The following is a 23,773-nucleotide window of genomic DNA, read 5'->3' on the forward strand; positions in this document are numbered from 1 at the left end:
TATGCTGCACCAGAATGACTCTGCCTTTGAATAACTCACCTTGCTCATTTTACTCTTGCTGTCAGCGGTGAGGAATGACATGTTATTGATCTCATTCATCACCACAAAGTTTTGTTCCTCTCGCTTGAAGTTCTACAGGAGAGAATCAGAAGCATAAACTAAAGGATGCGACCTTCTACAAACGGTTACAGTCAAAAGGCCAAATGAACATACTCACATGAGACTTAGACCAGAAAATAAAGACCTCTCCAACCATTCGGAAGAGCTCTTCTGCATCTGGGTCAGGGCATGTCAGCCACCTCGCTCTGTAGCAGAATAAATTACTATAAGACCCCCTAAATTTACAACAAGTTTCGCTATTTAACAATATATCAAAAGATTTATATATTGCAATTTGACAGTATGAGGCAGGATTCATAGGTTGGTGACTGTAATATTATTCTACCTGTTGTTGTCCACATAGCGAATAAGAAGGGGGTAAAGGGCATACAAGTCTCTGCAGAGGACAGCGAACTCATCACGTATAGTGCCATCTTCCTCATCCCCCTCCGATTTTCCCTCCATCCTTAAATGGTCCTCCTCAGCCACCACTTTTGAGGTGCGTTTCTTTAGCTTCTCCATTGTTGGGATGAAGTGAGACTTGAGCATTTCTGGCTTTGCTCGGCTAACAATGGGCTGTGAAAACACTAGCAGCGAAAACAAATGGTTTCATCTCCCTCAAAAAACAAAGAAAATCACTCAGATGTACAACACTGGCATGTGAGTAGAGTCAGCAGAAGCAGTCCTTACCAGCCAGTCTCTTCATCCAGGAAGCTTCATCTATACCCAGGTTGTTCACTACAATTTTCATGATGCTTCCTAGCAGCTGATTAAGGTGTTCTGATGTGACTTCAGTGCACAGTCGGCCCTCCATCTCTGGAAAATTTTCTGGTCCTCTCTCCCACCAGCGAATCAGGTAGTTGCACAGCATGGGCAAAGTGATTTCAATCACATGAGGCATCTCGGTGTAACGAGCCCCCGACTCTGCCAAGTCTCCGATCTCCTTCAGCAGAGTATCCAGCTCTGGGATGTCCGGACATAATTCCTGGACCTCATTGGGAAGGCCCAAGACTTTTATCCACAAGAGAAAAAAATGAAAAATTTTTTAGAAACAACACTTTGCTAGATAGGAAACACGTTTGAGGACAGGGTAGTGCACTCACTGGCTCTCTCTCTGGGAGTCTTTGTGGTGTATACAGAGAAAGCATTGAATTCATTAAGATGGGGTTCTAAGTAGGCCACCGGCATAGCTGCTGCGAGGTGTGCTAAACACTCTCCGAGAGCTGGCCTCTGCCTGTAAATGTAAAAGGACAAGTGCAACAAGTGAAATGCCCAGTACTAAATGACTTTACATCTTCAAATATGGAGTTACCTCTCAACATGTGGATTCTTGACAGTTCCCAGGGAGTAGATGCTGCACATGATGCGATAACATGACATCTGTAGGTCATCCACTGTTTGCAATGACAGAGAGAGATAGAGAGTGCCAGTTTTAGTAATAAATAATAACATGAATATAAAACGTGTGAAATTTGCATGTTCTCCTTGGACCTGCATACGTTCTCTCCAGGTACTTCAGCTTCTTCTCACAGTTCAATTCATGATTTTAAACTGGCTGTAGGTGTAAATCTAAGCATGAGTGGTTTTCTGTCTCTGTGATAAACTGGCAACCTGTCCAGGGTGTAGGTCGCACTGTGTCAGCTGGGGTTGTCTCTAGCAGCCCTACTACCATGAATTGGATAAACATTCAAGAAAAGTGTTGAATGAATTATAAAACATGACTAAGCACTCACAGATGACATCATCTCCAAACTGGTGCTGAGCGATGTGATCAAACAGGGAGGTAAGTACTGGGAGCAGTGCAATGGTAGTGTAGTTGATGTTCTGAGAGACGCCCTTCACTTGCTGGAAAGAAGAGAAGCAGCACGATTATGGACTTGGATAGATAAGTTCTAATGTTTAATCACTTGTAACATTCAGCGGCAGGAATATGTGATGCCCCATTTAAAATATGTACCTGATTGCCTTTTGATACTTTTCCCAGTTTGAGATTCTCAACCATCTTCTCAATATCATCAGCAGCACTCTCAAAGAAAGACCGCAGCCCTGCTTTCACAATCTCAGGTCCCGACTTCATCACCGTCCTAATGAAGCAAATGCGAAAGGTTAACAGGAAAAACGCAACAATAAGTAAATAAATAAACACACAATTTTATGGTTATAAAAAAAAAAAAAAAAAACACACTAAACCTTGCATCCAGTGATCGTGCCAGAATGTGAAGACAGTTAACAATTGCTGAGGCATCCGTTCCTGCAAATAGCAGTTGGAGCAACTGTAATTAGGCTAACCTGGATGACTGAATGTTACATTACAGCCCACAAAATACAGAAACATGAGCAAACACAGAAAAGAGTGAAAAGATTAAGAAAGACTGGTGCTGACTGCCACCTTACCAAAGAGAGAAACTCTATGCCTCACCAAAGCAGACATTTTACAGAAGATACTATAAAGCAAAAGAAAAAAGGAAAAGGAAAAAAAAAGAAAACTCAAGAAATAAGCAAACACAAATAAAAAGAGAAACATAATATTTGAAAACTAATACACAACAAAAGAATATCTCTATGTTACCTTGCAATCATCTCCTTCTCCTTATTGGAAGAATGCCCACCGCTACCCAGAACTTTTGCAGGTGTTGACAAAAAGTAGAGGCAGTGATTTTTGAAATACTGGTTGATTAGAGGCATCAGGATCTAAGAGAGAGAATTCAGAGGGTTTCTGCATAGTACAGACATGGGACGAGGTTATTTTTGACACTGGTTACTATTTCACATTTACACAATAGTCTCACCTTGGCAAAGAATTTGATCTCCTGCTCATGGGGAGACTTTTCCACTCGTCCACTGCTAACCACAGCCTCTGTAAAACACATTGTGTTATACAATAGTAGCACAGACACAGTGGCAACACATTATCTACTTTATGTTACACCACACTGTCAGTTTTTCATCTTTGTCCCACAATACCAAGATGAGCAATGAACTCCTGTGCAATTTCCATCCATTTCAGCAGCTTCTGAAGGAACCCATAGGCGAACCGCTTCTCAATGGATGATATGTCCGATTCCATGTCTTTAAGGCCCCTAAAGTCAGTCGACAGTTTAAATCTTAACAAGTGATACTTGATGATAATGAAAGACTTCCTCTCCAGAATTTGTGACATAATAAAACACAATTTTAGGAAACAGCAACAATACAATTTCCATACAGTTTTCCATATAGTGAAAGAATCAATATTGATCAACAGAAAAGAATCACATAAAACTACAAACACAACTCTCTCTTTGTTGTCCTGGAAATATATTTTATACTGAAAGATACAATTTTTTTCTAATTTTCAATCACTAAGTTGTACAGCATGGTACATGCAAACAGTCAGTCTGTGATGCATCAGTTTATTTCAGTGTAGATGAAACCTGTTATCCTTGAACTATGCTTGTGTCATTTGAATAGACAACTGATCTAGGTCAGTGTTTTTTTTTGTTTTTATGTAATCTTTAAGTATTTTAATGCATTTTATTGAGCTGTTTTATGTATATTGTTGTTGTATTGTGCAGCACTTTGGACCCTGTGGGTGATTTTAAAGCGCTTTATAAATAAAATTGGATTTTCCTGGTACGGCCCGCTTTATCTCCCAAGGGAAGTTCATTCCCCCCAAATATAATAATTGAAATGTGAAATATTGTATTAATTACCTTGTGACAGCATATCCGTTAAGTTGTAAGAACTTCAGCAGCTCATGTGCCTTCTCTCTATCTCGTGCCTTTTCTTTTGCTGTCAGAGTATCATAGGGCACCAGCAAAGGATGTGTTCCACCTCCTGCACAAAAAAGGACATAAAACTGTTTGGAAAAGCCAAATGACTCATTCTCTATATTCCATATTCAAAAGACACAAAAAAAACTTACCTTTGGCTTGCAGCTCCAACTTTTTCTTCCTTCCCCAGGTGTTATGGTAATTTTCTGCCAGTTGCTCTGCCATTGACTATGAACAGATACAATCTATTAAAATTGATAAGAATCTAAGATTACAGTATAAAAGGTTGTAACATTTTACCCCCATACCTGCAGATCTCTCGAAAGAGCCATATGTGAGATATCGATGGGCTGTGGACTATAGCCATGACTTGGATCATAGGTTGCCTAAAACAGAAAAATCATTATACACTCTACAGTACAACAAACAATGTTATTAAATATTAGTTCAGTCAGCCAACTGCTCCAACCAGCTGCCTACCTGTGCAGTCTGGGAAATTTTTCGTGATGTTGCCTTCTTCTTCTCGGATTCTTCTTCTTCTCTAGCTTTCTCGATGTTCCATTCCCATGCAATCATGGCTTTGATTGATTCTTTAATTGGCCATCGGTAGATCTCTTTGTCCTTGAAGAAAAGTCAGTGAGAGCAGAAACAAAGACAAATGCAACAGCAAGATTCAATCCTCACCATGTTTGTGAGCTTACCTTCTCTGAGAACGTCTTGTATGGTCTGAGCATGGGATGGGTTTTTGCATTTTCATCCAGTGTCTCACCGTATGACCAATTATTCTGAATCTGAAACATACATGTCCATATACAACATATATTACAGCTGTTGATCATATAAATATCGCTTTGTATCTCTTTAGAGTTAGAGTTATATATCCTGATGAATGCACAGCTGTAGCAATTTAACCTAACATGTTGGTCCAGATTTAGTGGAAGAGTAGCATTAGATTATTTGGAGTGATGATAATGAGTGAAAACAAAAGTTTACCTTTTCAAAGGCCCATTTATCATGAGTGTATTCAGCATATTTGTTGATAAAGGGATCCAGTCTCTCAGGGATGATAGTGCTATGGTTGAAAGAAAAATCAGAGTCAAATTAGGTTTAACTACCAAAAAGAGAGATGATTTATTTCTAGAAAAGCAAAAAGCCTCTCACTTTGTGGTATCCACTGGTTTAGGATCAAAGTTTCCCTCTGCATCCACTGATGCCTTTTTCTCTGTTTTGGAGGAGTAGCTCGCATCTACATAGTCAGGAGGAATGGCTCCAGCAATGGCACAAATGCATGGCATTGAAATTTTGAAAATTTCAGCATCAAATTTCTGCAATAACAATAAAAAATATTACAATGTGATTAAATAACATCCATCCATCCATCAAATCCAGGATTCAGGAGAGGTGGAGCCAATCCCAGCTCTCATCTAAAAAATATCTAATAAACCGAAAAAACAAAATGCAGGAGTTACCTTGTGCGCTAGTGATTCAAAGATCCCCCAAAACAGTTTGCGTGTCAGATGCAACTCCTCTTCTGATGCAACTCCAAAGTTGGCCCAACCATTAGGGAGGCAATAATATTTCCAACAACGCTCATAGTGATTGGTCAAAAGCTGCAGGATACAATATAACAAAAGTGAGAGAAACAGCTATAATCAAAGGAAAATGTTGTGTTAATAGTGGAAACATTTTTACAGGGTCCTCATACCTTGAGAGGCATTTTGGCATACTCATTGAGAATGGGCACATCAAATACCAGCCGTCTTAGTAGATGCTGAAGCATAGATGGACGTAGATGCCTGAAGGAAAAACAAATTAACATCTAATATAAACTTGGCAATACGAAATGACATGAATGGCATCCTATGATGTTAAACTCACTTGCACAGAGCCATGAGGCACTCTTCAATAATGTCTCTTTGAGCTTTTGTGAAGGCTCGTCCACGAGACAATCGGTAGATAGTGTGCAACATGGAGTCAATCATTATGGCTCGATGGTCACTGCCAGCAAAGAGTGGGGCACACTTGGTGATGAGTGGCAACACAGCAGAGCAGAGATAGCGGTTCAAAGCGAGAGCCATCTCAGTGGTGCTAAAAGCAACCTGTTGGCAAGAAATTTGAGCAGTTAGCGAAGTCTAGCTAGGTCTAGATAAACTTTGCACCGTGTGAAGTGTTTGAGGTTTACCGTATCCAGGGAGGCAGCAGCTCTCATGTCAGGCAAAAAGCCCACCTCAAGCACATGGAGCAGGAAATCCTGGTTGTCAATACCATAAACTCTGTCCAGGAACAGCACCATGGGAGCCTTGTGATCTGGCACAAAACTAGCGGACATCTTTGGTTCAATGATGCTGTTGTCTAAGCACAACATAAAGAAAACATTTGGGAAAAACAATTAACAATAATGAAAAGCCAGATAGAAGAGATCTGTCAGCACACAGTTGTGTACAATGTAGGCCAATGATGAGTGTAACACTTGCATGAGATAATTTGTTGACTAAATGAATATATAACAAATTCCTTAAGAGTTTTCACCTTTTCCAAAAGCGGGAATCTGAAGAGGGAGACTGATGACTCCTACCAGATCCTCAATAGGAACCAGAGACCTCAGAATGGCCCGGATCCTGAGAGCCTCACCTTTACCAGCCTGGATCAACTGTAGATACAAAAGCTCTATAAATGATTTTTTTTCTATAAAACCAAACCTGTTAAATAAGTCCAGTATGGTAGCTTACATGCATCTCTGGAGCACATCGTCCCAGTAAGTCAATAAGTGCAGAGTAAAAGGACATGATGGCATTTCCCAGGTGCACCCTGTTCTCCTCATGCTGTTCCTCTCCTCCAAACCTGTCGGGAAAAAAACACGTCTCTAATCTTACTGCAACATTGTAGCAGATAATGCGGTCTTTTAAACAAAGCCAAAAAGCTCTTACATGGGAAAACGTCTGTCTTTCTTAACACTAGGGCCATCCCTCGCAGGGTCCTCTGATATTTTTATGGCCTCCTCAATTGCAGCCAGGAGCCCATTACCACCCTCCCCTCTCAGGGCTGGACCAAAGCACTCAGGTCTACGGATGAGGAGGCGTACCACGACATTGGCATTCTCCTCTACGCTTTCTCCTACAGGAAAGAGAGACCAAAGTTTTTAAATGTTAGCGATAAGGGAGAGAATCAGAAATAATGAGGGCATTAAAATGAAATACTGCAATGTGTAACAAATAAAAAGTGCCTGACCATTGACAAAGACAGCAAAACGAAGAAAGTCAAGATATTTCTCTCCACCACAAGGATTCCAGCCGATATCAGGGTATCCTTTAGCCAGTAGCATTGGACAGCTCTGAAGTCCACATCCAGCTAAATACTTCACTACCTGGAAAGATTATCAGTGTACCCAAAAGCTATACAATGTTATAATTTGAGCAGATAAATTTTATCTTACCATTTCAAGATCCTGCTCTTGAAGAGCCAGTGCCAGCTCATTATTATCAATGCAAGACGCTGCAGCCACATCCAAAGGGGTGGAGCCACGCATTCCTAAAGAATAACACACAGTGTCCAGGTTTATTACAGTTCACATACGAAAAACAAATGATCAAGAATAATGCTGGATCACAACAAAGACAATCACCAAGGCCAATGCCGCTGTTCTGGAGAAGGTAGCTGAGATGGTCAAACATAGAACGCTGATTCTGACGACTGATGCGACAGAAGTAGCAGAGGAAACGGCAGCAGTTTGTCACCACCCGAGGAAATCTGATCTCCTGTAGGAATAAGGCAACAGAAAAAAGCAAAGTTAGTACCGTAAGTAAAACAGCAGATTTCACTTATTTTATATATTTGTCTTTCCCCAAGAAAGAATATAAAACAGGGGCTGTATATAAATTTAGCATGCTACAATGCTGCTGAATTCATTAAAAAAACAAACATACTTTTGAGTCCCCACCGCCAAGTACATTGACCATGACCTCCATGACAGTTTCATGCATGCCCAGAGCTCGCATCAAGTTGGGGTGCTGATAGAAAACTTTGTTACTCATGATGTTCCTAAGGCAGACCAATGAAATTTAGTTTCAATCACATGAATTTATAATATAATTCATTTAAAGGATATTGAGAATGGTTCAAATCTTATATCAACCCAATGCTTTGAATAATAAGTCTCTCCTCTTCTGGACCCATCTGGACAATAAGCAGTGAGCGGATCTGGCCCAAGCACTCCAGGAGGTCCATGGTGTCCTGAATGGAAACTGCATTGATGGTGTAGGCCTTAGGAAGGGCACGCATGAGCTCACCGAGTCCATCATACTGCCTGTGAAGGAGGCTGAACATCATACGGACGAGCTCAGGGTTCTGGATAAATGACTCCTGGGCCCAGTGGATCATAGTATGGGAAATCAACTCCTGCAATGTGCCTGGTACAAAGGGACAGAGGGTTAAGTAAAAATAAGAAGGGTCCTGTATTAAAGTGACCCTAGTTAGATTTGATTTTGGAAGATAATACTATATGTACACTAAAACTCCTGGAAAAAAAAAAACTGCTTGTGAGATTCTTTGCTTTAATAAAATACATTATTGTCAAAGTGCAGCCAACAAACCAGTTTGCTTTATTGCCGGTTATCATTTTTGCATCATAATATGTTTAACTTCCTAATAAATATATAATTGCTTACTAAAATCAAAAAGGACTTACTTGGTTTTTTGTCTTCTTGTGGCTCAGGCTCCATCTCTTCCTTCTTCTCACGGAACTTTCTCACTCTTTCCAGCAATCGGAGGAGCCGTCCACGGACAGAATTATCCACTTCTTCCTCTTGTTCTTCTTCTTCAATGTGAACACCTGAGGAGTGACGGTTTAAGTTAAGGTGTTATAACTTGTATTTAAACATGACAACCACAGGGAAAATTTTAAACGTAGACTTGACACAGGAAGTGAAAACTGACCACAGTGTGCCAGCAAAGCGTTGTGAAATGCGAGCAGAGCTTCCCGGACCTCATCGGGAATAGGGGACTCTTCATCCTCAATAGCGTTCTTGAAGTTCATGAGCATGTTGACCTACAGTGAGAGGAGGTACAAGCAAATATGCCCATTTTTGTTCTTTGAGGGGTGTATTATCTTACAAATTAAAAGATGAACTGGTATAAATCTTTCCCAGGTCCATTTTTTTCCATGAGCAGCTGAGTCCATTTTATATGAGGCACACAAACATTTTTTTCCAGTTTTCATGTGAAATAAAACACAGACAGATGAAAGATGTGTAGAAATGTAACTAGTTTTTTAGCATTTATTTATACAGTTTAACAATAAACAAATGTACTCTGTTCTCGCCGTACTTGCTCCTGTGGCGGGGAGCGAAATTCACGGGTCTTGCGAGCAGTCTCGGCAGCACTCATGGTGAAGGCCTGCATGAGTTCATTGTAGCGCTGCCTCTGGTTGGACTGTATCTGGCTGACAAACTGGTCAGAAAAGGCGATGATGGCCTCCACTCTGTGACGTAGCTCACAGTCACAGAAATACTGCAGCAGAGTGCACATCTAAAGGACAAAAGCAAAGTGAATCAGTAGTAATGAACTTAGAAATCAAGCATTTGAAAAGGGAGTTCTTTTGAATACTCAAATAGTCATACCTGCAATTTCACAGACTCTGGTAGCTTCATCTGGAAAAGTCCTTGCTCTAGATGTTCTTCTTTAGCCTCCACACCTGTGTCTACAGGTTTCACTTCTTTCTCTGTTTCCTCAGCTCCTTTCTCGCCATTTACTTGGTCTGTCTCCTCCACTGTTTCCTCATGTTGCATGACAGATCCACCCTCCTCTAAAGCTTCCTCTTCCTCCTCTTCTTCCTCCTCTTCTTCATAACCCAACCCGTCATCCTCAAATTCCTCTCCTTCTTCCCCCAGGGCTTCCTGCTCCTTTTCTTTGACCGCTGCTCTGGGAGGGTCCATTTCTTCTTGCACCTTGGCATCCCCCTCAGCAGGCTCCTCTGCTTGCTTGCCTCTAAAGACAGTGGGCTCAATCATCTTCAGGATGTGTGTGACATCTTCATCATCAAACACACCCATTATGAGAAGGGTACTGATGAGCTTTAGGATTGGAACAAAATGAAACTCAACACTGCCTCCCACAGGATCTCTCATGGCTTGACCGCCATCCTGCACTGCTTCGGTCAGCATGTTCAGGGCTTTGGTCTTTAGCACCTGGAAATACAAGCAAATATGTGATTATTAGTGAACTCAGAGTTCCCGTTAAGTGCTAAAATAGTTTAATCGTACCAGTAAGGGAATGACTGGACTCAGTGTGTAAATATCTTGATCTGTTCCCACAAACCCAACAGAGGAGAAATGAAGTTTTGGACGCAGACATGTAGTTAGGCCGACGCCCGGTAAAGCATGAGATCTGTCAGAGTACAGAGTGATGCTGCGTGTTTCTTCTGTCATTGGAACTATGAATTCCTTGTTGGTCCCCAGACGATTCCTTTTAGCAGACTCCAGGTGCATGCTGATGAGCACGTCGTAAAAGCCGCTCCTCATTGGTCCAGGTAGGTAGGTGTTCTCTATGGCGTAAAAGAGCTGCGATTCATCCACGTGGCTACACAAAGCATGTGCCACACGGTTGTTTCCCAGAGCACACACTGAGCTGTATAGCTTCAGAGTATGATAGTGGAACGTCAGTAAATCCATCCGTTCAGACAGTTCCAGGATATCAATACACCTAGTTACAGCAAAGGGATTTGATGAAAAAACATATCTTTGTATCGCCTAACAATAAAAGATAAATACAGCAGAGAGATGCAGATTTAACCTGTTTTCCTCTGGGATGTGAAGGGCCATCATAGTGAGTGGCTCCGTACACTCCACCATCCAGCCTAGTCTCTCGCTAATACGTCCCGTCTCCGGAGCCAGGAAGTTGTTGGGCATTCGGCTCCAGATAACTGGAGTTAACATCTGGACATCCAGTCTAGGAGGACACTGAGGGACTGGGTTTTTGCGTTCACTCCGAAACATGGCGGCTGAAATCGGCATGATGTTCTAGCCAGACAAATTAGGCATTAGAAGAGACCGTCACACGACAAAGCTTGATAACTGGAAACTGCATTTCCAGTTTTGAAGGTTGACTAAAGACAACAATGCTTTGTAACTGACCTTGAGTTTGCCTAGGTCAAACTGAACCATATTCTGACTGGAAGGCATAACAAAGGCAGCTGGGAATAATTTTGTGTTTGGCTCCACCTGAAGGAAGATAATTTAACAAGCTTAGAACATTAAGCCAGGACTTTATATGGAATAGTATCAATATCAGAATGAAGCTTATTTAACCTGGTAAAATGTGTTTATCTCTTTTCCATTTCCAGTGAAAGTCATGAGTCCAGTGTCCAAATCAATAAGACAGCCAATCACAAAGTCCTCCTGACTGACTCGAGTCTGCTGGGAGCTGCTGAACTCCCCTCCCCATACAATGTAGCAGTTGCTGCGTTTGATACTGAAAAGAACAGAACCAAGAAACCAGTCGTTTGTGTATGTTAATCACTTTTTAAAGAAAACACACTTTTTTGTTTTCTCTCTATAAGCAACATACCTGTCATGAATGTTGCCTTTATCATCACCTACAGTGACAGTCACATTTCTCACTTTGCTGATATCAAAATGAGGGTCGTACTGGTGGTAGTCAGGTGTTATCCAGCCAACCCACACGCCACCTAGCTCCTGTCCAGCAAACACTCGTACTGAGTAATAGTACTGGTGAAGGACGGGGGTGTGTGGAAAAGAAACAGAAGTATAGTTTCATGTGAAAATCATTGTTGAAGTCAAAAAGGCAACTTTCGTTATATTGTATATTATTGAATACTGGCAGTAGAAGCATAAATGAGAATATTAGGCATGAACTTTATACGTTTATGAATACAATAACTACACAAGTTCAGACATACTGTAGTGGTGTTGAGGATGATGTCCATGTCATCCCTGTCATCTGGTACTACATCTTCCACTAAGCGGGGCATGGTGGGTACAACAGGGGGTGGAGTTATTAATGCTGCCTTTTTAGCCTTGAAAAGAAAACTGCAAAGAACAACAGCAATTACTCAGTATTTATGAACACGTAAACGCAGTATTCCAATCATAGCCTTGACGTAGCCGTTTTTAATGTGGCGCTATATGATTCCACACCCTTTCTTCTTGCTTTTCTCAGTGGAGGCATCTTTCTCATTCTCTCCATTTTTGATAGCAGGGGTCTCTTTAGGCACCGAAGGTTCTTTCTTTTCTTCTTCCTGCTCTTTGCGAGTAGCAGACTTTTTGAGTATTTCAAAATCAGAGTCTGGGTCCACCTCCAACACTTCATCCTCAGGGATGGTCAAAGTGCGAGTAAGAAGAGTGGTCCCTGCTCGGATTTTGAAGGTCTCATGAAACTCAACTGGCATGCTGAGTCTGAAGAAGAGCAGATCTGTGTTGGCATTCTGAGATCCAAATGTCTTGTGGGTCACTTTAATACAAGGAGGAGTATCAACTGTCCCATCAACACGTGACACCTGGAACATAGACACACAGGTCCCGATGGTGATCTAGCACATACTTTATTAAAGCATGGAAACAAAACATTGTAACAAGGGATGCACAATACCTCAATGTGAGGATGATCAGCTGGCACAGGGATAAACTGGGGAAGGCTCTTGCTGAACCACATGGTAATGTCTCTTTTCATGTTGATAGCAAATGGTTCAAACCCTTCCTGCAGGCCACAGATGGTAAAGTAACGAAGACTGCTGACGTTCTGACCGAGGTTGATCCTGCCCACCTGAGACAGGCCCAGACTGCACACAGGTATGAAGCCTGGAGATATTCAAAACATGCATGAACACAGACCAAACACATATTCAAATGTGCTACTATCCTCGCTGTCACTTCTTATTGTGCTTACCTTCTCCTATCTCGATATCCTTAAACGCCATCTCTGAGCCCGAGTCACTGATCAGCATTTCTCCATTGAGCGTGAACATGATGTTCATCTCAGTGAGGTCAATCATACAACCCACCACATCACCAGACTGCCACTGACGGCCAAATGGCTCATTTCCTACATGCCAACGTTGGGCCTAAAAACAAAATAACTTTGTAGTTTAATATCAGAGAGACTTAGGCATCCATCATAGTGTAAAACCATGTGCCTCCCACCTTGAAGCCATTGAAGACATATGCCAACTCATCAGCACCGAGTTCAGTGTCTGCACGAACACTGGGCCTGGCCCAGCCCACTCTCATCTCTCCAACTGTCACAGCCTCAAACTCAAAGTACCACTTCCCCTGTGTGACAGCGTAAGATTTCTCTGCTCTGAACACTCTGATTTTATCTCCACGGGAGCTGCCTGGTCCATGTCCACCTGTATAAGCCAGTAATGAAAACTTAAACAATTAAAAAACCTGTAAATTTCTGTAATAAAGAATCTCCAAAAAAAAATGTAAAAAAAAAAAAAAAACTGCTATACTGCTTGTAAATATCAGCACAAACTTACTGCTCTCCTGATCAGGTGGTTCTATGTTGTAACCGTATCCAATGAGAGTGCGAACAGCAGCACAAACTGTGTCTCTGTTGGTCTTTTTTGTCTTTTCATCCAGTAGGTTGTAAGGAACCAGACGGGGATTGCGCTTGTTCATTATGTCCTATACAAGAAAATAATATCAAACAGGAAAATGTAATCACATTGATATAAAACACACTATTATTATTATTATTATTATTATTATTATTATTATTATTATTATTATTATTATTGTGGAGACCTCTCCATAAAAAGAACGGTGGTACCTGGACAATACTGTATGTCCATCCCTGGCGCACTCTGTCTCTTGCCCAAACATTGTGTCCATTTTCTGCCAGTCTCTCCACTAGAGTGTTTTGATTAGGAGTCAGCTTGACATGGTTAAGGTCCAAAGGGGCTGGCTTGTAGCCATTACTCTGCATGTACCTAATAAACAATGCAATGTGATTAAAATGGGTCCTGAAGAGCCTTTACAAAGCCATTCACAAATCAAAGTTAATTAATGCTCACGTTTTAGGGAGTTTGGTCCTTTTCAGATTCTCTTCTGCTTTCTCATCTCCCATTCCTACATGACAGCCAAGTGCCAACAGAGTCCTGAAATGAATCACACAAAGCATTATAAATAAAAACAGACAAAAGCCCAGTGCTGTTAATTAAGTGAAAAATCCAACGCACTTCAGTGTTTCTCCAGACATAGCTAAATTGTAGTTCTTCTCCGGTTCAGGCAGACTTTGGAAATCTACCAGGCAGGGGTGCAGCTTCTTGTTATCGTCGCGAAACTTTTAAAAAGCAAAGTGCAAAGATTTTTTTAAAACAAAAGTGCTGGTGTATACAATAATATGTTCTATGGGAAACACGAGCAGCACTGAAAGCACTCACTGGTCCATATGTCCACCCTTGTTCAATGCGAGTAACAGCCCATAACTCATGGCTGTTTTCTGCAAGCTTCTCTCGAATGCGCTCCAAATGAGGAGGAAGTACAATCTGAAAGAGTATTAAAACTCAGCACAGTGTGAAAAAAGACAATGAAAGCAGTTAAAACAGGATTCTACCTGTATAGTGTCGACAGGGCAAGGCGTGAAGGCTGTATGTGAAAGGGATTGAGTTGGACCCAGCAGATTCCGGACACCGTCAAAATCATGCTTGTACTCTTTGATGGGCTCGATCCGCAAACGGTCCCTGGGCAGCACTGCTTCGTAGCATGGAGCGTAGCCTGGAGGTGGGAGAAACTTGAAATGCCCATGACGGCCTCCAAGAAGAAATCGCAGTCTTGCATTTGGAACAGAAAATTGACATTAGTTGGTTTTTCAAAAACATTATATCATTACTCTACTGTAGTTTTTAATAAACAAAATCATAATATTTACTCTATAAATATACAATGTCCTACCTTATGCCTGCAGAGAAGCTGACAACCGGAAAGAAGAGCCCATCTAGATTGAAGTTCTCAAACATTCCCTGAACAGGATGCCCATTGATACGAAAGGAAATGCTGGGCACACTTAGATCCAAGCAGCAGCTGACCACGTCCTCTGCTGCCAGGAAATGCTGGTTTGCTGCGGCGACATGACGTGGAACACGTCCTGCAGACACACAGAGTCAGTAAAATCATATTTAATAGGTTTACAATTTATGAAATTCATGCAAAAGACACATTCAAGAGCTTAAAAGTAAACATACTGCATGTAATCAAGCAAAATCTGGGATAGCGAAGGTGCTAAAGGTGAGAAAAGTGAGAAAATGCATGCAAAAAGCTTCTGATGATATGAGTCCACAGGAATCTTTTTGCACAGTTCAATCTGTTTCCCTGACAGATGTTCTTCCTCTCCTACACTGAGCTACACAGTCCTTATGTGGACTGCTCTTAGATTTCACACCATAACCAAAATGGCACCATGTTTGGAAACTTTTCTTTATATATAAAAATAGCAAAATGAAGACATTTAAGATGAGAAAAAAAGTATGCGTTTTTTTTAACAACAATGGCATTTTTTCAGGAGTTTCCAGAGGTACTGTGTAGGCTGGATGATCACTCTTTGAATACAGCAGCTGAAACCTCAACTTTGCAAATAAGCAAATGCCAATAAGGATCAGGCAACATGACTTGAAATGCAACATGAACAATGACTAGGAAGTGTAGAAATGAAGACTCCTGTGGACGTATGCCATAAATCATACTCAGTAGACTTTACCTGACCAGAGATGAAGCCCATCGAAACCATAGGAGTAGAGGTCATCTCCGACCCCGTTACCCCCCCAGCCTTCCCCTCCACCAGGATAAGGACTGTAGCCCTCTGTCAGAGCCCAGCCAACACGCAGATGATATGGCTGAGCTGTAAGGAACGGCTCCACGTGGTCCACCATCACCTCAAAATACCACTTCTTATACTGAGTGGATCCTTCACAAGTTCCAAGGAAAACATTGGGTCTCATGCTGAAGTAGGATTACAACAAGTGCCAAAGTCAAAGGCATTGATTGGATAGTTGGGCTACAAAGATAAAACAGCCACTACAATCTGGCCCACCTGGTTACATAGTTGATGATGTTAGTTTGAAGTAGAAGGTCACGTCCTGGTAGGAGATTCTCTGTGATGAGGTTCTGATTTGACCTTACAGCCACTCCGTTACACACACACAGAGAACAAAGCACATCCAAGACCTGTCAGGAGATGTATTATAGAAATTAATGAAGACTTACTGCATTTTATGTACTAAATATATAAAGAGGAATCAGTTCACACATTGCATTGTTTTTACAGTGTGCTCAGAAAGCAGTGTTACATATTTGTGACCTTATGATTGCGCCCGTGCTTGTCCAGCAGAGAGATGATTGATTTAATGTGATTCTCTTGGATAATATTCAGCACCTCTGGACTCTCAATCAGGACACAATATAATACCTCCAAGATTCCTGTCATAAAAATGCAACAATATATAAAAGTACTATAAAACTTTGTGCTTTATATTAATTTGTAGAAGAGCAACATAGTGTATGCATATTATAATACATCCTCAGACAGAAAAGCACATTTAAAATATAATGCAATTGAACATAGCACAATAATTTCTGTTTAATCAACATTTTTCCTTTATAAAATAAAACCAGCTTCCACTGGTTAAAGAGCATATTCATGTCTTAGATACCTGAAGATGCTTCCAAACGATCCAGTTTACTGACGAGCCAATCAAGGTTGTCGCAGAAGAGGGCGCAGTTAGCACGATTACCTCTGATCAAAGAAGCTTCACAGAAGCAGAAAACATGTTCAGAAACAAGAAAGGCGGCTCAGTGTGGGTGACATTAATGATTATTAGTCTAAAACAGTGAATAAACCACACCTAGCAGTTCATAAAGTAAATTCACTATCTCTTTCCATGACTCAGCAGCTTCTTCCCCAGCATATTCTGAGAAGTGGGCTGCTGTGTTGTACACATTGAGTCGATCAACGCAGTCCAGAACAAGTGAAATCATTCCCTGTTAAAAAAAATAAAAGCATTGAGAGCTGAAATACAAACACTGATTAAAAAATAAATAAACAGACCAAACAAAATCCAGTATTCAGCTGTTCTCATAAACAGTGAGTCCTCATTATCTGGACAAACCTCTTCCTGAAAAAGGTTCTGTCTGTTTTTTAGGGAGCGGAGCTTGAACTGCTTGTCTTCGTGCTCCAGTTCCTCTTCGGGGGGTCGAAAGTAGAAAATGAGGTCCTGCAGTGAGAGCACCACTGTGTCCATAGGCAGAGCTGGAGGATTGGCAGATTTGTTTTTCCCACTCAGAGCATCAAGTCCTCTGTGGACATAAAAAGAATACAGATGGAATAAGAATACCATAACAAATATGCTGTATAGAAAAAAACACAGTTCATAGAAAAAAGATTAAAACAAAATATAAAATGTTACTTGATGAACTGGTTGAAGAGGCCTGTTGTGCTGTAAATCATTCTGGCAGCTTGAGACTCTTCAGTCTGAGATCGAGCAACTGTGAGCGCGTCATCCATGTGACCTTCTTTGTGGAGTATGGCCTACGAATCAAACGTGCATGTTCTTAAAGCATACATATATACGCAACACTCATGCATACAAGACTAAATGCTTTCTGCTTTACCTTTCTCTTCAGGGGACCTAGACGTGCAGATTTGGCATCAACAGCAGCATATGTAAGCCACAGGCCAGATGAAGCATGCTGTACAAAGCACATTGACTCTCCATACTTAATCTCAGGTATTCCCATGCCCTCCACATCTCGTTTCTGGGTCACCTCAATTTTTTCCTGTAGTTTAAGTAAAATGTGTTCCCGTTAAGAGCGTTAAGACTATCTATACTTGTGCTAAGACACAAATGCTGCCTGGCATAACTGACTTTGCACAATGACCTTTGAAATCCTGAAGCAGAAGGCTGACATCTTGGAATTTGCCTTCTCTGGGTCAACCAGCAGAAGTCCTTTCTCCTCATCCAGACAAAGGTATCTGCCTGTTGTTATGTGACGTATCCGGAAAGACTGGCCCCACTTAATGTGGCCACCGCTCCAACTACCAACAGGCACAAATGAATGAGCATTAGCCACGACTTGAAGTCACTCAAAGTGCGAAGGCGTCATGACACTTACGCAATACGTAGCGGCTCAAGTCTCCATAACGATCGAGCATGACTGCACACAGCCCCTCCTTCATAATGAGCAACTCTGGAAAAAAGATGCCAGTCAATGTCACATAATATGTACAGTATCAAGAAACTCCATCCATCCATTCATCCATCCATCCATCCATCCATGACTGTGAAGCATTTTTCATGTATTAAATGCTTTGTTACTGCCAGTGCATAAAATGATTAAGGGAAATTTTAAAAGTGACAACTTCCCAGGCTCTCAGCAGTCTCTAACAGCCTGTGAACTGATTTATACTAAAGGTACTCAAACTTGCAGATCCAGAGGATGTAACATTTATTCCTGCTCATCAATACCTTGCCTCAGTGCTGCTCTTCTGCTACCCTACAGCTCCCTAAAAACAAACAAAGTGGCTCCCAGCATAACATGGACTGTAAAGGGGCATTCACACAGGAAGCGACTAGCAGGCACATGGCAACCAAAGACTACAGTGAAGGGAAACAGACAGTCCACAGTCAACTTTTCTCAACTTTGAGAAGAGCAATTTAAGTGGCTACCAATAAGAGCGCACGATACCATGGATTGACATATGGCAGGTGGTAAATAAGTTAGAGGGTTGCCCAGGCAACTGGAGCTTGGAATGTCCTTCAGCGACAAAGCGTGTGTGACAAGCAAAAACACATATGGCCAAAAGCTATGCATATGCTAACAATAATGTTAGCCAGCTAGCTGCTATGCTGCAAAACAAGCAGTTCATCTTAGCAGAAAAGCCAGTGTTAGCTAACATTAGCCAGAAGAAAGCCAGTTTTATCAAAAGAAGCCCATCTGGCCAAACATGAATGTGACCCACGTTGGGACTTTCAATACAGTCTTACAACACCACACACCGTTAAACTAAATAGTATGCTTTAAAAACTTTTCAAATATCTGAGACAGGCATAACATGAAAAGCTAAAACAACCAAAATTTATGAGTATGGTGTTTATATCTAATGGCGTGTACTGCCATCAAAGGCAATGGTCACCTGCGCTGGTCATCCCCTTGGTCAGCTGCTGGGATTGCCAAACACTCGTCCATGTGACCGTGGAACAGCCGGAGCACGTACCCTCCAGTCAGAAAACCTAGAGACAAAGAGTTAAGAGAGGGTTAAGGGATATTTCTTTCGTTCTTTCTTTTAGCAGAAACGAAATGACATACCTTCAGCCAGTTCACATCCAGACATTACGGGGGTCATGGTCCACAGTGTTTGCATGAAGGAAGCGTCTACCATCAAGTCACCACTAGCATAGGACAGGTGCTTCAAAGAGCGCAGGTGGTAATATTAATAAGACAGAGAGACTGTAAACTGTCACTTTTGATGGAAGTAAATACAATAGTGGTTACCAGGTATCGCTCTGAAGAAACACTGACAAGAATGAGGTCATCTCCCACTCTGACCTTCTCACCTTCAGACCTTTGCTTGGAGGCTGGATGGATGGTCCACCAGCAGGCCTCTCCTGTGATGGATATATACAGTAAAAAAAAAAAAAAAACCTATATCGGTGTGTGACAGACATTTTAAGCAAAAACCATTTGTAGCCACCTGTGGAGTCTTCCTGCAAGCCCACATCAAAAGCCAATTTGTCTGTCAGGGAGCGCGATGTAGTCAAACAGCTCAAGTACTGCAGCGTAAAGACAGGGATAACACTTCAAATCAGCTTAGAGTGGAGGGTATGATCGAGTAGCAGCAACCACAGTAAGTGCAAATGTACTCACCATGCTGGAATGGGTGTGTTTCAGGAGGATCGCATGTCCATACAGGAGGGTTCGATGACCCCCACCTTGCGACGACTGAGTGGAGAAGTTAGAAGAAGAGTCATCAGCACGTAATGTATCAATGAGATAAATGAGAACAGAACAGATTATTAGAGGCAACTGCAATAAAATTATGATAGAGATAGCTCAGAGTGAAGTAGTGGGCAAAAATTCAGGGAAGCCTGACCAAACATACCCATTTGTCCAAATCGACTGCCTAATGTTGGAAGGTGGAAGAGAAAAGACGTATTAATCAGAAAAGAAACAAAGTTGACTGTACTAGAAAATTAAATAAAATAACTTGTATACATTATATCATGTGTACACCCTTTCTACACTACTAACCTTATAAACTCCAAATACACCTTACCTCATCCACAGAAGAGTTGGACAGCATCTCCTGTAATGCTCGCACAGACAGGGATTGCTCCAAAATGAAGCAGCAGATGGCGAGGTCTGGAGGGACATTCTGAAACACACGACAACCAGTTAACCCGGCGAACAGCAGCAACTCAAGCTCTCACAGAAAATATAAATATAAAAGGCACCGAGCAATGTATCCTTTAACTACCTGAGCATTTGATGTGGTCTCGAGGAAACACAAACGATTTCCAAAACCTTCGCATGACAGGCACAACTTGATCTGTTCCTTAAGAATAGATGCAGTGCACTGGAGCACTACATGGTCATCCTACAAAGACAAAATAAGTTTGAAGCAGAGCAGGCATTTTTGCAGGAAGACATGCAGAGAGTGATCTGGCAGAATAGTCTTTGAATGAAAGAGTAGTCTGGATTTCAAACAAATAATTGCAAATGCAAAAAAATGTTTCAGATTAAACTTACTGTTTAATCTGTGATGGTTTTTGTTTATATAAACAAATATCACAAATCAGCATATAGGACACTCCGTCTTTTGAGATGACCTCATTTCAAGTTTTGCTAGTAACAGCTAATTTAGCCTTCTATGACATCTATGAACCGCCCTTAAATGCATTTAAGCAAATCTGAAATCTCACTTCATGGCATAGATTCAAATCTTACTTTTCATGCGTAAGCATATTTAACTTTTAATTAGTGAGTGATAGGTCAAATCCATATTGGCTGTACTATATTTAGAACAGCCATATAACAACCAAACCAACCTCATGCATTGTTCTTTTAAATAAATGCTTAAAATTATCGATTTTAATTTATGTACCTAGGGCACCTTATAAAAGTATCATGTCATTTTAATTTAACGGCTAATAGCACAAAGGCCAAACAATACTGTAGTATGGGTATGCAGTAGTAGTTTCAATTTAAGGAACAACTTATTTACCAACATCAATAATAAAAACAAAGAGATGTTTTTTCCAAACTAGTTTATGCTTGTATGTTGTGCTACTTCTCAGTGCCTGTCACTGGCCTCAGCTCCCTGATACCCCTTGCCTTGCTGGCTTTAAGGCCCCAGCACAGCTCTCTATTTCAGGCTTCTGCACCTGCTGTTCACACATCCCTTTCTGGAAAGCAAAAGATATTTAGGATTTGGCAGCCAGGAAAAAAAAAAGAAAAAATCTCCCCACATTGCACTTGTGCAGTAATGCTATTAGACGTGTTTTTACAGGAGAGGACGATACAAAACTTCCCTTTGAGCCACCTCAGTTCAAAATTTCATTCACTGCTATATTTTAAAACTGCAAATTATTTTGTGTATTTCTTCCCCTTAATCACAGCATGTAACAAGGACCACTGTACTGAAAGGGCTTTATGGGTTGTCAAAATGAATTAAAGTAATTTAGGGGGGAAAATAAGGTCTGCAAATTTTTTTTGATAATATTAACACAGGTAACTATTGTGGTGTTTGAGTATGCTGGTACAAATATGCCACATTACATTCATCACATCACATTCATGGTGAATTCTGAGCATCCAATTTACACTACAAACACAAATCAAATATATGAAATAAAACCCAGAAATATTCACAGTCTTGTCAGATCTTGACTAAAGCGTGTTGGCCATTTTAGTCCAGCAGGCAAAGCAGCTCTGCCAATGTAATTCTGCTTTATTTTTATTACTGAGCTTTAACATAACTTTAAGAGAATTAAAATATAATGTCATATAAATATCACGATAGTCTGTATATAGTCAATTTATTTTATGATCTGAAGTCCTTTTATAGCTTTAACCTAAAAGTCAAGTCTGTGGTGTGTTAATCATTTAGATCTACAAAGCAAAACATACTGCACACCTTGTAGTGGACCTTAAAAACTGTTCAGCAAAATATTAAAGAGCATTCACAAACTGACAATCCTACAGGAACCCGGAAGGATCACAGGAGCAAATTTCCTCAGGGCAACTGTTCCTCGCTATATAATAATAGACCTACACTCACCAGCCATATTATTAGTTATCCCCTCCTTCTATCAGGTTGTACCCGTCTTTTGCCTTCAGGACTGCCTTAATTCTTCATGGCATAGATTCAACAAGGTGCTGGAAGAATTCCTTAGATATTTTGGTCCATATTCACATGATCTCATCACACAGCTGCTGCAGATTTCTCAGCTGCACATCCTAAAGGTGCTCTGCTGGATTGGATTGGCTCTGGTGACTGCAGAGCCTTTTTCGGTACAGTGAACTAATTGTCATGTTCAAGAAACCAGTTTGAGATGATTTGAGCTTTGTAATACAGCACGTTATTCTGCTGGAAACAACCATCAGATGATGAATACGCGCTGTGGTCATAGAGTGAAAATGGTCACCAACAACATTCAGGTAAGCTGTGGCATTTAAACAATGCTCAGTTGGTATTAAGGGGCCTAATATGTGCCAAGAAAATATCGCCCACACCATGACACTTATAATATCCCCCACACCACCAACCTGAACCGCTGATGCAAGGAAGGATAGATTCACGCTTTCATGCTGTTTATGCCAAATTCTGACCCTACCATCTGAATTATACAACAGAAACTGAGACTTGTCAGACCAGGTGATATTTTTTCAATCTTCTACTGTACAATTTAGGTCAATCTGTAGCCTCACTTTCCTTTTCTTAGCTGAAAGGAGCAGAATCCATTGTGGTCTTCTGCTGTTTAGCCCATCTGTTTCAAGGTTCAGCACGACACATTACAATCAAGGTATGGAGAAGACGCTCTTCTGAGTTCCTGTTACTTTCCTATCAGCTCAAAGCAGTCTAGTCAACAGGACATTTTTGCCCAGAGGACTGCTGTTCACTGGACATTTTCTCTTTTTTGGGCCATTCTCTGTAAATCCTAGAGATAGTGGGGTGAGAAATTCACAGTCGGTTTCTGAAACACTCAGCTCATCCCGTCAATAAATGCTCTCCAGACACAGAAAAGAAGGATATTGTGAAACTTTATGTGATGCATTTATTTCTCATTATTACAACAGTTAGTACATGGCTTCTGCCTGGCTGTGTGGGTGAAGCTGTGGAGGATTTTTGCTTCAGCTTTGGCTGTGTTTCTGGTTGAATCTATGATGTCATAGCTAAATTGAAACTATTCCATCTGGAAGTATTTCAGTCAGACGTGTCTCGACCATAAATTTAACAGTGGCTACAGTGACAGTGACAGCTATATCTCAGTCGACCTTGGCAGCTGTCAGTGAGAGAGCTCTTGCAATTCAGCGTCTCTACTTATCTTTGAAAATGCAATGGTAAAACACTCAACCGAAGAGCTAGCACTGCTGTAGTAATGCAGTTCCCAAATGGACTGAAGTAAGCAGGTGCTGAAATGAGCCAAGCTTTGAAACCGCTAATCCTCACACAGTAAATTTAGAACTCAGCTGAGTTCAAGACGAAAAGCGGCAGACTGACAGCGACACATTGTTGACATATTTTACTTAGTGCTGTGTTTCAAGCTGAGTGATAATGTCAAGTGAAAACGTGTGCTTTCTAGATTTATGTATAGCAGCTTCAAGATCAAATATTTAAAAGAAAACACATTTAAACTTTGCTGAGTTTATGTTGATACAATTATCAACTAACCACTTCTTTAAGTACAAAGTGGC

General features: G+C 41.0%; 1 protein-coding gene across 1 annotated transcript in view; it reads right to left on the minus strand.

Moving 5' to 3' along the window:
• The window catches only part of LOC115791871 (ryanodine receptor 1-like), a 56,299-nt gene that overhangs the window by 29,161 nt on the left and 3,365 nt on the right, over window positions 1-23,773 (minus strand). Inside the window, exons 3-73 of the mRNA XM_030746158.1 lie at window positions 20,334-20,453; window positions 20,133-20,231; window positions 19,959-19,979; window positions 19,724-19,798; window positions 19,551-19,629; window positions 19,352-19,464; window positions 19,166-19,265; window positions 18,993-19,089; window positions 17,972-18,046; window positions 17,738-17,894; window positions 17,471-17,635; window positions 17,266-17,387; window positions 16,969-17,155; window positions 16,705-16,840; window positions 16,513-16,608; window positions 16,161-16,279; window positions 15,894-16,027; window positions 15,561-15,802; window positions 14,759-14,951; window positions 14,421-14,637; window positions 14,248-14,352; window positions 14,044-14,147; window positions 13,879-13,962; window positions 13,635-13,794; window positions 13,342-13,489; window positions 13,004-13,209; window positions 12,750-12,924; window positions 12,453-12,661; window positions 12,002-12,360; window positions 11,764-11,893; window positions 11,412-11,572; window positions 11,153-11,315; window positions 10,979-11,065; window positions 10,638-10,864; window positions 10,109-10,547; window positions 9,467-10,033; window positions 9,174-9,374; window positions 8,784-8,895; window positions 8,536-8,679; window positions 7,984-8,257; window positions 7,775-7,889; window positions 7,474-7,606; window positions 7,285-7,379; window positions 7,080-7,215; window positions 6,779-6,965; window positions 6,581-6,692; window positions 6,381-6,501; window positions 6,034-6,203; window positions 5,730-5,950; window positions 5,557-5,647; window positions 5,321-5,461; window positions 5,013-5,176; window positions 4,845-4,923; window positions 4,553-4,642; window positions 4,332-4,472; window positions 4,160-4,237; window positions 4,004-4,079; window positions 3,792-3,915; window positions 3,064-3,179; window positions 2,889-2,956; window positions 2,669-2,790; window positions 2,494-2,543; window positions 2,290-2,350; window positions 2,057-2,183; window positions 1,833-1,944; window positions 1,412-1,493; window positions 1,203-1,333; window positions 790-1,110; window positions 446-686; window positions 218-305; window positions 40-132 (exon numbers count right to left, since the gene is read on the minus strand). Of these exons, the coding sequence (XP_030602018.1) occupies window positions 40-132; window positions 218-305; window positions 446-686; window positions 790-1,110; window positions 1,203-1,333; window positions 1,412-1,493; window positions 1,833-1,944; window positions 2,057-2,183; window positions 2,290-2,350; window positions 2,494-2,543; window positions 2,669-2,790; window positions 2,889-2,956; window positions 3,064-3,179; window positions 3,792-3,915; window positions 4,004-4,079; window positions 4,160-4,237; window positions 4,332-4,472; window positions 4,553-4,642; window positions 4,845-4,923; window positions 5,013-5,176; window positions 5,321-5,461; window positions 5,557-5,647; window positions 5,730-5,950; window positions 6,034-6,203; window positions 6,381-6,501; window positions 6,581-6,692; window positions 6,779-6,965; window positions 7,080-7,215; window positions 7,285-7,379; window positions 7,474-7,606; window positions 7,775-7,889; window positions 7,984-8,257; window positions 8,536-8,679; window positions 8,784-8,895; window positions 9,174-9,374; window positions 9,467-10,033; window positions 10,109-10,547; window positions 10,638-10,864; window positions 10,979-11,065; window positions 11,153-11,315; window positions 11,412-11,572; window positions 11,764-11,893; window positions 12,002-12,360; window positions 12,453-12,661; window positions 12,750-12,924; window positions 13,004-13,209; window positions 13,342-13,489; window positions 13,635-13,794; window positions 13,879-13,962; window positions 14,044-14,147; window positions 14,248-14,352; window positions 14,421-14,637; window positions 14,759-14,951; window positions 15,561-15,802; window positions 15,894-16,027; window positions 16,161-16,279; window positions 16,513-16,608; window positions 16,705-16,840; window positions 16,969-17,155; window positions 17,266-17,387; window positions 17,471-17,635; window positions 17,738-17,894; window positions 17,972-18,046; window positions 18,993-19,089; window positions 19,166-19,265; window positions 19,352-19,464; window positions 19,551-19,629; window positions 19,724-19,798; window positions 19,959-19,979; window positions 20,133-20,231; window positions 20,334-20,453 (10,488 nt within the window). The remainder of the gene's footprint in view (window positions 1-39; window positions 133-217; window positions 306-445; window positions 687-789; window positions 1,111-1,202; window positions 1,334-1,411; window positions 1,494-1,832; window positions 1,945-2,056; window positions 2,184-2,289; window positions 2,351-2,493; window positions 2,544-2,668; window positions 2,791-2,888; window positions 2,957-3,063; window positions 3,180-3,791; window positions 3,916-4,003; window positions 4,080-4,159; window positions 4,238-4,331; window positions 4,473-4,552; window positions 4,643-4,844; window positions 4,924-5,012; window positions 5,177-5,320; window positions 5,462-5,556; window positions 5,648-5,729; window positions 5,951-6,033; window positions 6,204-6,380; window positions 6,502-6,580; window positions 6,693-6,778; window positions 6,966-7,079; window positions 7,216-7,284; window positions 7,380-7,473; window positions 7,607-7,774; window positions 7,890-7,983; window positions 8,258-8,535; window positions 8,680-8,783; window positions 8,896-9,173; window positions 9,375-9,466; window positions 10,034-10,108; window positions 10,548-10,637; window positions 10,865-10,978; window positions 11,066-11,152; window positions 11,316-11,411; window positions 11,573-11,763; window positions 11,894-12,001; window positions 12,361-12,452; window positions 12,662-12,749; window positions 12,925-13,003; window positions 13,210-13,341; window positions 13,490-13,634; window positions 13,795-13,878; window positions 13,963-14,043; window positions 14,148-14,247; window positions 14,353-14,420; window positions 14,638-14,758; window positions 14,952-15,560; window positions 15,803-15,893; window positions 16,028-16,160; window positions 16,280-16,512; window positions 16,609-16,704; window positions 16,841-16,968; window positions 17,156-17,265; window positions 17,388-17,470; window positions 17,636-17,737; window positions 17,895-17,971; window positions 18,047-18,992; window positions 19,090-19,165; window positions 19,266-19,351; window positions 19,465-19,550; window positions 19,630-19,723; window positions 19,799-19,958; window positions 19,980-20,132; window positions 20,232-20,333; window positions 20,454-23,773) is intronic.

Source organism: Archocentrus centrarchus, chromosome 14 (assembly GCF_007364275.1).
Source record: "Archocentrus centrarchus isolate MPI-CPG fArcCen1 chromosome 14, fArcCen1, whole genome shotgun sequence".
Classification (NCBI taxonomy): Eukaryota; Metazoa; Chordata; class Actinopteri; order Cichliformes; family Cichlidae; genus Archocentrus; species Archocentrus centrarchus.